At 35.4% G+C, this 12,274-nt stretch overlaps 1 protein-coding gene across 2 annotated transcripts in view; it reads left to right on the top strand.

Annotated features, from left to right (window-relative positions):
* Positions 1–12,274, top strand: part of SPAG16 (sperm associated antigen 16) — an 879,748-nt gene that overhangs the window by 53,407 nt on the left and 814,067 nt on the right. For both annotated transcript variants that reach the window (XM_032638543.1, XM_032638542.1), the window contains one exon: positions 5,368–5,477. In XM_032638543.1, the coding sequence (XP_032494434.1) occupies positions 5,368–5,477 (110 nt within the window). The remainder of the gene's footprint in view (positions 1–5,367; positions 5,478–12,274) is intronic.

The following is a 12,274-nucleotide window of genomic DNA, read 5'->3' as shown; positions in this document are numbered from 1 at the left end:
AAACAATAATGCAAATAAAGGCTTATTTCTCATCAGAAATATTGGAGGCTAGAAACAATGAAATGACATGTTTGAAATGTAGAAAAATTTAATTCCGAATTCTATATTCAATAAAAATATCTTTCAGAAATTAGAGTGAAATATAAACATTTCAATACAAATGAAGCTGAGAGATTTTGTTTCAAGCCATTCTAAAGTACAGGAAATGCTAAACTATTTTCTTTGGGCCAAAAGAAAAGTAAGCCAGAAGAAACTTAGATCTGCAGAATTGAATACTGTACAGAGATTTAGAAATGTTAAATTCTGGTTAATATAAACGTTAAGATTTCCTCTTCTTAATTTTCTTAAAAGGAAAGTGACTGATAAAAACTAAAATTATAGCCTTGTAAAATAATGCTCTATAAGGTATGTAAGGTATGTAAAGGATAAGAAAATAATAATTTGGGAGGTAGTGCAAATGTTCTATATCTTGATTTGAAGATATAGGTGGTTGGTTATATGCCTACTTATCTTTGTCCAAACTTACCGAACTCTACACTTAAAATGTATGCATTTTATTTTATGTAAATTATACCTCAATAATGTTGACTTAGAAAAGAATGATGGGAAGCTCTAAAATATAGAGAGACTGCAAAATGGTGAATTTTTAATAAAAATAACATTCTGGTATTTCCAGATGACTGTTCATTGTGTTCTCTGATTGATTAAGGCTTAAAAGAAATGTGTAGCATTCTCATATTCAAAAACTTTTTCTCAGCCTTGATTCAGTAGTTCCTTTCCTAATATTTTATATTAAAGAAATATCAGTTATGCTCAGTGATGCCTAGAGAGTCTATGCACAGGGATGTTTATTGCACTCATATTTATAGTAACAAAACTATACAAGCAGTCTTAATCTTTAATCACAAATGAATGTTTCAATATAGTTGATCATACAATACTAGAAAGTCTTTAAAAATCACACATAAAAAATGTTCATATTAAAATATTAATGTTAAGAAATAAAAACATGTAGTATAAGATCATGTCTGTTAAATATATGAAACTCGAAAATGTTTACATAATTTTATTTGTGTAATGTGATTATTTCTTCATTTTTTCCTTACTGCATTTTTTTCAAAGAATATTTATTTCTGTTTACATCAAAAATTATTTTTTTCATATATATATAACTTTTAAGAAGAATACAATCAGATATAAATATGATAGTGAAACTACCATAATTTCAGGAACTCTAACTCTCAAGATGAATAAAGATTGTGAAAAACAATAAATATAAGATGGCATAAAGGTTGAACTGTGCATTGAATTGATGCTTGCATCAGTTAATCTCTAAATGTTACATTCTACTTATAAGAGCTTATGATTTTATTTATTTATCCTTGACATCTCTATTAAAATAAAATAATGGTTTATAGATAACTCCTTTATGAAATTATCTCCTGGTATTTAATCTAATTTATAAATGAATATATTACATGATTGTCTAGGCTGACATTTATAAGTTACTTTAAAGATCAAGTTTGTAATTACATTTTTATCTGTGATGTTTTGAAGTGACTTTTGATCAAAAGAAATAAATTCAAGCCCAACATGAAGAAAACAGGTTTTCTTTTTTTTTTTTTAGTTTCATAGTCTCAATTACCTGAATAAAAGTTATTCCTTAAATTCCGTACTGAATAATTTTGTGCTCCTTATAAACATGCCTTCTAGTTTTAGATAAAGGACTTGCAGTTCCTTTTCCTAAGTTCCTTGTGGCATGCCAGCATTTGGCTGTGTGATCTCTGTTATTACTCAGATTGGCTGATCAACTAGAACCTTACTTAGTCAACTTTGAAAAGAACTTGGTTTATTGGTTAACTGGTGGTTCTTCGTAAATCCTGCTGTCCTTCACAATTATTTTAATATATTTAACTCTTTCCCTTTTCATTTCTCATTTTGGCTTAATTTTTAACGTATTTTATCTGTCTGTCATTTGTCTACCTGTTTTTCGTTCAGTTTGAACAGAAGTTGGTATGGCAGTAGAAATTCTTCAGATTAAATGTAATTTGCCCTGTAGTTAGGAAACAATGACTTGATTGTCATTTACTCTGAACTTTGGGAAAAAGACTAATTAATTGTTATTTAATCTGAATTTAAGGAATAAGATAAAACTTAGACTCACTTGGAGTAGTTATCAAAAAATTTTAAATGTACCATATTTTTTGACTATCAAAGTGATGCGCTTATTACAGAAAAATTTTAAATGATAAAATGTTTTAAAAATTATCCATAATTGCTACCACCTAGAGAGAATATTAACATTTTAGTAGTCAAATTTCTTACCTGAAAAGGGTTTATAATTCTACATTTACTCTTGTCTGGTATGTAGAATAATAGAAAAATTCCTAGGAGAAACTATGAAATAGTGAATTATTATCAGCTAGATGTTTGAAGTGATAGTTTTGTTACATTTTTCTGTGTTGTAATGGAAAGTAATATGTATCAAATATTTACAAGAAACTACACAGAAAGCACTTTAGTATTACATAGTATGAGAGAAAACTTTTTTTGTGCAAATTATATAAGCTCAGAAAGTTTATCAGTGTGCTGGTTTTTATTATGTTTGTGTTAGCTGATGTTTGATTTCATATGAGGTTGCAATTTGAATACAATGATACCTATTTCCAAAGTAGGTTATAAAAATACATATAATTGTATTTTATGATATCTTGTAATTTATGATAGGAAACTATGAATTCAGGAAGAACTTCTAGAAATTGGAAATGTTTTATGAAGTGAAAAACTGTGAAAGCTGACTTCAGCATCACAAACAGATGTCATATATTGTAGAGCAAATGTTTTAGTTTAATTAATTGCTTTTTAAATTGGATATTTTTTGTTGCTCAGAATTTCACTACAAGATGTCAACTTCTTATGACTATATGTGGTATATGGTCTAGTTTAGAAAGATATATTATCATTTCAAATATAACCTCTTTCCCTTTATCTCTGTTACCTTTTTGTGAATTCCAATTAGATGTGTACTTGATCTCATTTTAGCTTCCTAATCTCTTAGATATTTTCTGTTTATCTCCGTGTCATAAACTATGGATAATTTCTTCAGAACATTTTTTTCAGTTAAGTAATTCTTTTTTCAGCTGTGTTTAATCTATAATGGAGTTAAGGACTGGCACAATATAGGTACTTACGTATTTGTTAAATGAATATATTCATGCATATCTGACAGTTAACCAGGGGCCTGAACATGTTCCGTTAACATTGATTGAATGTATGCATACATGAAGAAATGGTTGAATGGGTGAAATTTTGCACTGGGAGTACAATAACTATAATTTCTATAAGTGAAAATTTGTTTATTTATTTGATGTTTACTAAGGAATTGTATCTTCCTTAAGATTATGACTGTGCCCAAGTAAAATTTGGGAAACTGCATAGTAGCAGTCAGTACTATAGGCCTTTTCATTAACAAGCATTAGATGATAAGCATGAGGATCCTGTGATGGAGAAATGGACTTTGCCAGGGTGTTACTAAACATTAAGAAGCACTATGTGGAATTTGAAAATTATATGCACTTTTATGAATGTGACAAGGACCCAATGTTTGAGTCTCTCATTTGTTCTACAAATCTTTGTATAAAGTGATATTTATCTGATAGAGAGTGGGAATCATGTTTATTATTGGTACATTGAGAAATAATTAAGTGTTACTTTTCTTTCAATTACACATACACTATGCAATGTGTATTCTCATGTTTTGGTTGCAAATGTCGATTTTTTTCCTAAAATATTTTTATAAAGTATAAATTCTTGTAATTTCATTTTGATTGTGGAAAACTACATATCCTTATATATAAACCAAGCCCTTTTTGATTTTTTACTTTCATTTATCCTTACCATTTTGTTTGTTTCTTGCTTTTTATTTTATTTCTTTCATGAAGTGATGCTTAGTAATGTTTTGCATGCCATCTGAGGTCTGCTCGTATTCCTAGAATTATCTACTGGAATCCTGGATTTCTCTCCTTACTGCTTTCTCCTTTCTTCCCTGTAGATATTACTATACAAATTCTCCTTATATGTAAAAGGGAACAAAAGGTAGTGACCTTCATAGGGTTAATGACAGGATTTCATGAAATAATATGTGTAAATTGTTTAGACCAGTACCTGTTAGATAGTAAAGCATCAATGAGGCATAAATGCTAATGATTATTATTTTAAATTATTATCATTATCAGGCTTTCACTCTTGGCTGTTGAAGAGGAAAATACAATAAAAGAGAATTCGAAGTGAAAATTTTTCTCTAATCTCAATGAGCTGTAGTTGTTGCCTTTTCTCCACATTTTGACTTCCAGATGCTGTGGGGCTCTAACTTGTAGCACCGTAGAGCGAGGACATGCAGTCTGGATACCCTAGTGTTAGAAGTTTTTAAAGTACTTTCATGTAGTACTAACTTATGCAGCATTCGGCTTTTATGTTATTGTGGGGATTATTTTGATGGTTTTCTTCCTTGAAACTGGTACTGAATAGGAAAAATTAGGTCAGGAAAGAAACTAACTGTTAGCATATGCTTCCTTACTTTATAACATCAGGATTCTTTGAGAGTCTTGACATTGAAATCATCCACATATTTTTGTGTTCATCATCTTTTCTCTATTATAAATTAATGTTATAAATTAGAACATTTAGTCACTTAATTATGAGTTAATAATGATTATAACCATATTAGTTATTTGAAATCAGCTGGCTGTTTAGAAATACAGGGGGAAATTATGTATACCTGAACATGTATATGTATATGGAAAGATGTGAAAAAGAAACAGACTTTTCCTGTCACTTTTCTTTTTCCCTCAGATGATTCCTTTATGTCCAGGAGAGTGTGGGGACCAATGTTACAACTGTATTGGAATGTTACCCTGTTTTTTCTTTTCTTTTTTTCTCAACATTGTGAAGCACAGAGAATATTTTATTAATACAATATTCATTTAAAAATCTCTGTGTTTATTATACAGTTCCACTTGGGAAATTTTGTCATTGCTTAGCATTCTCTCCTTTGACTCCCTTCAACTTTTGTTTATAAACACATGAAATCTCATGATAACAGGAATTTAGATATAATGTTACTGGAGATTGGCTCACATGCTTTTCAACTGCTTGCAATGCTGTTTCACTAACCTTGCAGCAATGCCACCCTGCATTTTTGGGAAATGAATTTGAGACTTCATTTAAAACATTTTAGTATGATTTTAATATTATTAGTTTAATACTTCAAAAAATACGTGTATAATGAATTTGGCTTTCTTATTTTTTTGGTTATAATATTTCTTACAAACAGTATAAACATTAAGAGTAAACTGTATTATCTTATAGTTGTTCCAAATTGTGAAAAGGAAAATGCACCAGAAGGTCCTACTCAGAAAGGTCTTCGTGAAGCCGGAGAACAAAGCAAATGTAAAACAAAGATGAAAGTTAATACAAAGGTATGATATTTTTGTTTCCATTAATTCATACTTAACTCTCAGATATTCAGATTCACGGACTCGTATCATTATTTTATTGGAAAAGTAATTTAGAAGTTATGTATTCCAAACCACTTGGTCTATAGATAGAAAATGGAGGTTCTTAAATGTTACTAGTAACTAGTTAATTGAGGGACACACATTTATTAGTGGCAGAGACAGCTCAGTGAATCACTCTGCCACTTACTCAAACTTAATCATGGCCATTTCTGCTCACCTGCTCACTCTTCTGCTTAAAATTACCTTTGTCCAAAAGAAATAACTATCAGATCATCCCTTATTTATTTTCTCATACTATAACTTCAAACTTTCATTAGCCTTTTCAAAAAGAAGAATGGAAAGAATTATACCCCATTTAAGAATCTCTTTATATCTGAGCGCCTTTGCTGTGCATCAGGATGAGAGTTAAAATCTTCCGTGATTACAGAAAAATGGTATTAAAAATGTCTGGTCTGGGGCTTCCCTGGTGGCGCAGTGGTTGAGAGTCCGCCTGCCGATGCAGTGGACACAGGTTCGTGCCCCAGTCCGGGAAGATCCCACATGCCGTGGAGCGGCTGGGCCCATGAGCCATGGCCGCTGAGCCTGTGCGTCCAGAGCCTGTGCTCCGCAACGGGAGAGGCCACAACAGTGAGAGGCCCGCGTACTGCAAAAAAAATGTCTGGTCAAAGAGATAAAAAATGAAGAAAGAAAATTACACAAAACCTATGAAGGGTTTAGTTTCTTGTCATGAAAACTGCATAAAAGTTTAGCTGAGGTAATGAATGTTTTTATAAATACCTTTGAGTTTTAAAATATCTGACATTCATTTAAAAATGAAAGCATTTACAAATATAACTTTTTAGTGTAGTAATGCTATGAGAACAACAGATTTTTATGAATTCAAATAATCATTTACTTAGCTAATATCTATAACATTTTTCTTCCTCAGAGGTATGAATTGGAATCTAGTATCATATATAATATTTGAATAAAATACAGACTAAATGCTTTTAGGTTATACTAAGGCTTTGATAATCACTTTCTAGTGATATTTAGACTACTATTTTACTGTTCCTCTATCATCAATACTAATTTTTTAGGTTTATGGTATTTGAGGGAAATCCCCTCTTTTAGTCAGCCTGCCTCAGGTTCCCCATGTCTCCAAGGTCCCATCAGGACAGACCCTCTTTTGTCACCATAAAGCTTTCCCACTTCTCCGCCTGCCTGTAATTTGAGTCTCTGCCTAATGCAGTCAGTGGCAGTAGATGACTCCATTGCTGTCACTAAGTAGTGCTTGTTCTTGTTTGGATAATCTTTATCTCCACAGAGGCTAGTAAGTCAGGGAGCAAATAAAAGACTCGCAATAATAAAAAAAAATCAGAGTTAAGGATTCTGGGTGTGATAGTGGTGGTTGTCATGAGAAAGATTTTCATCTTCTGACGTGGCATAGGCATTCTTTTTCAGGTAGTAAGTCATACTTAGAAATGACTGTTTCAGGTCAGTAGTTAAAATATATTCAGCTCTGTGTCATAATCAAAATTCCAAACTTGCATGAGTTTCTTCTTCATTTAAGAATGTGTGAAGGGTGACTGTGGGCTGTCTGTAAGTGGGTGACAGGATCAGCTGCCAGGGACATTGGAACAGAGCAGACAGGAAGGCTGGGCAGGCCACAGCCCCAACAGTGGCCAAATAAATAGAGAAATTTTGGAACTTTGGGATTAAAGCATAGTATATTTGACAGAGGCTGCCTTTCCTTTCCCACACCCCACCCTCACATCCTACCATTCTCTCCTATGGTATGGTGCCAGATCTCATGTGTGTCAGGGGCAGGGGTGCTCTAATGTCATTCCAAGCTTTGCTCTTGTCTTCAATCCCAACATGTAAGTGTGTATCTCTCAAGATAGTTTGCCTCCTTTCATTAGCAATCAATTCTTGGGTTTTAGTCTACATATAAAAGTTTTATCGTGTGTCCTCTGTATAAAAGTGAAGAAAAAATAGGGTAGGAGGAATGTTTTATTCACTTTTGCAATTTTAAAAGCAGTTATTTAATGAATTTTTCTGACATTTTGCCTTTTCATTCAGGCAAAGTCAGGAAATCATTTCGGGTTTAAGTCAGAAAAAAACTAGTTTAGATTGTTTGAACAAAATAACCTTAATACATGGAATTGATTACATAGGTGACAGAAGAGCTAAGATGTCATCTAGGGGACAGGCAGACAACTCAGAGATTGTCAATGGCAGGACACTTTTTTTGTGTTGGAGGCACAGTGGGAGAGCATTGTTACCAGCCTCGAGGAACTGGGTCCATCAGGTAGGAGGACTGTGAAGGAGGAGGCTGTCTTGTAGGAGCTGGAGACATGTGAGGGATGCAGGGCATGGGGGGAGGAACTTCTAACACACAATACCAGGGGAGGGATTAGAAAAAAACTCATTAATTAATATGTATGTGACAGAAATATTTATAGCTGAATAGTTTATTTCCAGCCATGACATATACTTGGTATAATTCCTTCTTTTAGTTCTCATTCAGGGTTTGTGTTTTGCTTAGCCAGTGCTCATTGGAGTTCTTTATGTGGTGAGTGGACCCATATCTTTAATCCTGAAGGGTCTGAGTATTTAGTGGTCCTGCTATCTTGGATTGTTATAGTTTTCCATTGATACTTACTACTTAACATGGATGTACTAAGGGTGTCCCAGATTTTTTTCTGGGTTCCAGAAGGTCCTCTCCAAATCCATCATTTAGCAGCAGCCATGTCAAAAAGTACAAAACAGTCACAAAAATCTCTGAATCACTAGATGTCAGACTTAGTTTTAATCTGATGGTGCCTTCCCTCTGTGCCACAATAGACGCACCTTTCTCTTTTGAACTAAGCCATTGAATAGCAGAGCCTAAGGTTGCTGGCACAGGAGGCAAACTCTTTGCAGGTTGGTTATGAGATGTAATAATTAGAGGGGCTACATCTGTTGCTGTGAACCCTTGGTTTCCGTGACTGTGTGAGAACAACATTGGTGGTGTTTCTAAACTAACACTGCAGCTGATTTTTTAATAAGCTATTCTGCTATTCCATCAGGCCATCTGTTTCTGCGGGATGGCCTATCATTAATTCTGTGGGTGTTAGCCCATAACCATATTTCTTTTACTGTAAAATGCATACTTTGGTCATAAGCATGAATTGTATTTCATGACAATGTATAAGGGAATTTCTAAGTATTTGGATTGTGGTGCACTCAGAGCAGTGAAAGCAAGTATCCCATCTGAAATAGTAGTTGCCATTGTAGGCCACACCTTACTAATTTTACAGTAATCCACAGTCATTTTGTGAGATCCATCAATTTTCTGCAAAGGCTGGACTGGTAATTAATGAGGATGCGATGGATATCTATCCTCTATATCTTTCCACTACTTTATTGTGGCACACATTTCTGTAATTCCCACAAGACTGTGATTTGCTTTTAGTTTACTCTTTTGGTAGGTTAATTTCTAGGGCTTCTGCTTGATCCTTCCTACCATAGTAGCACTTACTTCATAAGACAGTGAGCCAATGAGGAGATTTTACTAATTGATTAGTATGTCTATTCCAGGTGTACAGTCAGAAACTGAGGAAGTAACCAGGGAACGAGTCCACAAACCCACTGGGTTTACTGCGAAACAGACTGGAGCCAAAGTACCGTTTATCATGAGGCTGTCATAACCTCCTAGTCTGACTATTGGATGGTGTTTTTATGTTTCCAGTAAAGGGAATGCACTCAAAGTTAATATCTAATTATCTCTGAAAGGTCTGAGGTAAAAGAATTGCCCTTGTAAATGGCTACTGTCCCTTCAGGGAAGACTTGGAAGGTGATTTAGAGTCATGTTTTTGTTTTCCTAAGTGAACTTTGCATGATATGATGAATACATATTTGTCCAGTGAAAACAGATCAGTAACCCCTCCAAAATGAGAGGTTCAAAATAATGTTCTGCCACCAGCTGGCAGGCTGGCTTCCCATGGTGAGGTGCCATAGCAAGGGTTCCATGTTGGCTTCTGCTGTTGGCAAGCTGGACATTTAAAAGCACTGAGTGGTGGCCAATCACTTTTGCTTAGGGAAAGTCCTTGTTACTGAGCCTGTGCATAGTCTTCATACTTGAAGACTTTATAGCTTATCGGGCCAGAGCAGTAGGGGGTCCTCTTTGGCAGAATTATTATCCAGTGACTGTCCATTGGTAGCAGAGATGGCATATCATGCAAGCCCATCTAGAAACTAGGCTAGATTTTTTTTTCTTTCTCTGTTACCTGGTCATTGTGAACTCACAAAACCATAGGTATAGTAGGACATATGGCATTGAAACGAGAGTGGAAATTTGGGATTTTAAGCTGCCAGCTCATGTAATTTACTTGTACCTTTCTGAAGTGCTTAAACACAATTTCAATTATAATTATTCCTTTTTAAGATGAACTGGGATTTTTTGCATGTCCAGAATCATGGCTTTGAGGACATACAGCATTCCTAGTTCATGAAAAATAACTCAGGTCATAAGTCCTTAGACTCTCTCAGAGCTCAGGAGCATACTGGGATCTGACTCCTTTTAAAGGAGAACTGATAGGAATAGTGATCAACAGAGATGAGCATGCCTTTTCTCTAGAAGTCTAGAGGTCAGTACTGCAGTTCTGCTGGAGCTGTTTATAGTCTTTCGTACAGCATCCTTATTTTCCACAGATAATTTGAGCACCATTGGATCTGCTGGGCTATAAGACCGAAGGGGCAGGTAGGATGTCTTGTATCATACCCTGGACCCGTTGCAAAACTTTTCTTGGTCCAGACATCATTTAAACTATGTTCTTTGTTCAAGATGGAGGATACAATAAGCAGCAGCTTGCCTTTTGTTTAGAAGCATTATCTCAACATGCTCTAGTCAGAATTTTCTTGGTGTTTATTTCGTCTCTGGCACACATGCGTCTTATTAAGACATCTAGGGTACTTGCCACTTCTTGCTCACCAGACCCATTTAGGGTGATTTCATTTATATAGTGGAAAGTATAAGATGATCAGGATTACTGTAATTTGATAGTGAATAGAGAAATTTACATGGCCCTGAGGGAAAGGAGTTACGTTTACTTCTGTCTTTGCCATGTAGAGGTAGGGCATTATATGGGCATATAATGGTAACCGCCACATCGACATCCTTTGGCAAATTTCTGCCAGCACTCCCCCTGCCCTGCCTCAGTTTGCAATATTATTTTTGGTTATATTGATCAGAGAAGGGAGCAGTTTCAGAGCCATTCACTTGGCATTTCCAACTACAGCAACCTTTATTCCATAGGTCAAGAACTAATTATGGAGTTCTGACAGTTACCATGTATGTTCTTGCAAATTACTTATTTGGAGACTAAGGAAATGACAAGCAGGTGGGTTCATGGTTCCTATCTCAGGAGCCAGACCTGAGCCAATACTTTATTACCTGGTCTCCATATTCCTCAGTGCTAATGGGGGGCATCATAACACTGTACATTCTTGAGTATCAATACCATGCTAGACCCTATTTCAACAATTTCAAATGTGTGGGGTATTCCTTCTTCTTCTGTGTGTGTAGCTGTCTGAGTAAATTATCATATATACTTGCTTTTATGTTGTAGGATCCTTCTTCCTAGAGGCCTGGCCAAAAGGTTCAGTGTGTAAAAACTGGCTCGGATCTGGAAATCAGGCAAGAGATTGTGGCTTTTTATGGGATGGCTGCCTTCAGCATCTTGATAATCAATCCTCAATTTCTTCTTGTTATACAGACTGAGCATTACCCTTGTTGGATTCCCATATTTCCCAAGCATTACCCTTGCTGGCCTGTAAGGATGTTGATTCTATTAATTATCTCCCTAGCTGTCTCTGGATCAGGCTCTCGCATAGCTACTCTGATCTTTTCCATAATTGTGCCCGCCTTGCTTTTGATATTTACGTGCTCCCATCGGACCTTTCTTTTCACGGGCTCATTCCCATTGGTTTCAGGGACCCTGGTTCTCTAATAACATCTACCATCATCCTAGAGGAGAGCCACAACTGAGTTTCTCAGTGATGTTGCTGCCCCCCTCTCCAGCGCAATCTTTGATGCTTTCATAGTTGCTGTAGCCTCTGGACATCCTGTGGTTATCTCATGGGTTTTTCAGCCTTGAATAGTATGCCCACTGTCACATGCTCATTTATCTGAGTCTTTTGATGCTTTTTTCCACTATTTTTCATGGTAGATTTGGCATTTCTACTTTATTTAGCTAGGCCATCACTTTTTTGAAGCTTTTAGGAGCCCTCCTAGCATCTTACTAACACCAGCGTCTTTCCCAGGGGGCTAAATGCTATGTCAGAGGAGAGTAGTCCCATATTTATAAATTCTCCCTTGTCCAACTTTATGTTCTAGCTCCTTTGCCTCAACAGCCTCAGAATATAGGCCTACATGTACTCTCTTGGCACTCATAGGTACATGTTGGCTAATTCCTACAATTCCTTTGGGAGTAGTTCTTTTTCTGTCTAAACAGAGTCAGTACTTCCCTGGCTAGGTTATATTGTAAATTAAATGGATTTTGGTCAGTTGTCTAGTGATGAGGTGGGGAATATATTGTAAGAGGGGTATGAGCTGTCTTGCAAGGCAGAGGACTGAATTGCTTTTGGTCAAGGGAGGCATGCTAGCCTTTAACAGGAAGGATCAGGCCACTTTTTAGGTTTACAGAATAAAGGGAAATCTGAAGACAAGATTTTCAAGTGCCTTGTCTCAGATTTCTCTGTACCATCTCTATCTACTCTGTATATTTCCTCATGAT

This window comes from Phocoena sinus, chromosome 7 (assembly GCF_008692025.1).
Source record: "Phocoena sinus isolate mPhoSin1 chromosome 7, mPhoSin1.pri, whole genome shotgun sequence".
In the NCBI taxonomy this organism is placed as follows: domain Eukaryota; kingdom Metazoa; phylum Chordata; class Mammalia; order Artiodactyla; family Phocoenidae; genus Phocoena; species Phocoena sinus.
This window is presented reverse-complemented; position numbering and strand designations above follow the sequence as displayed.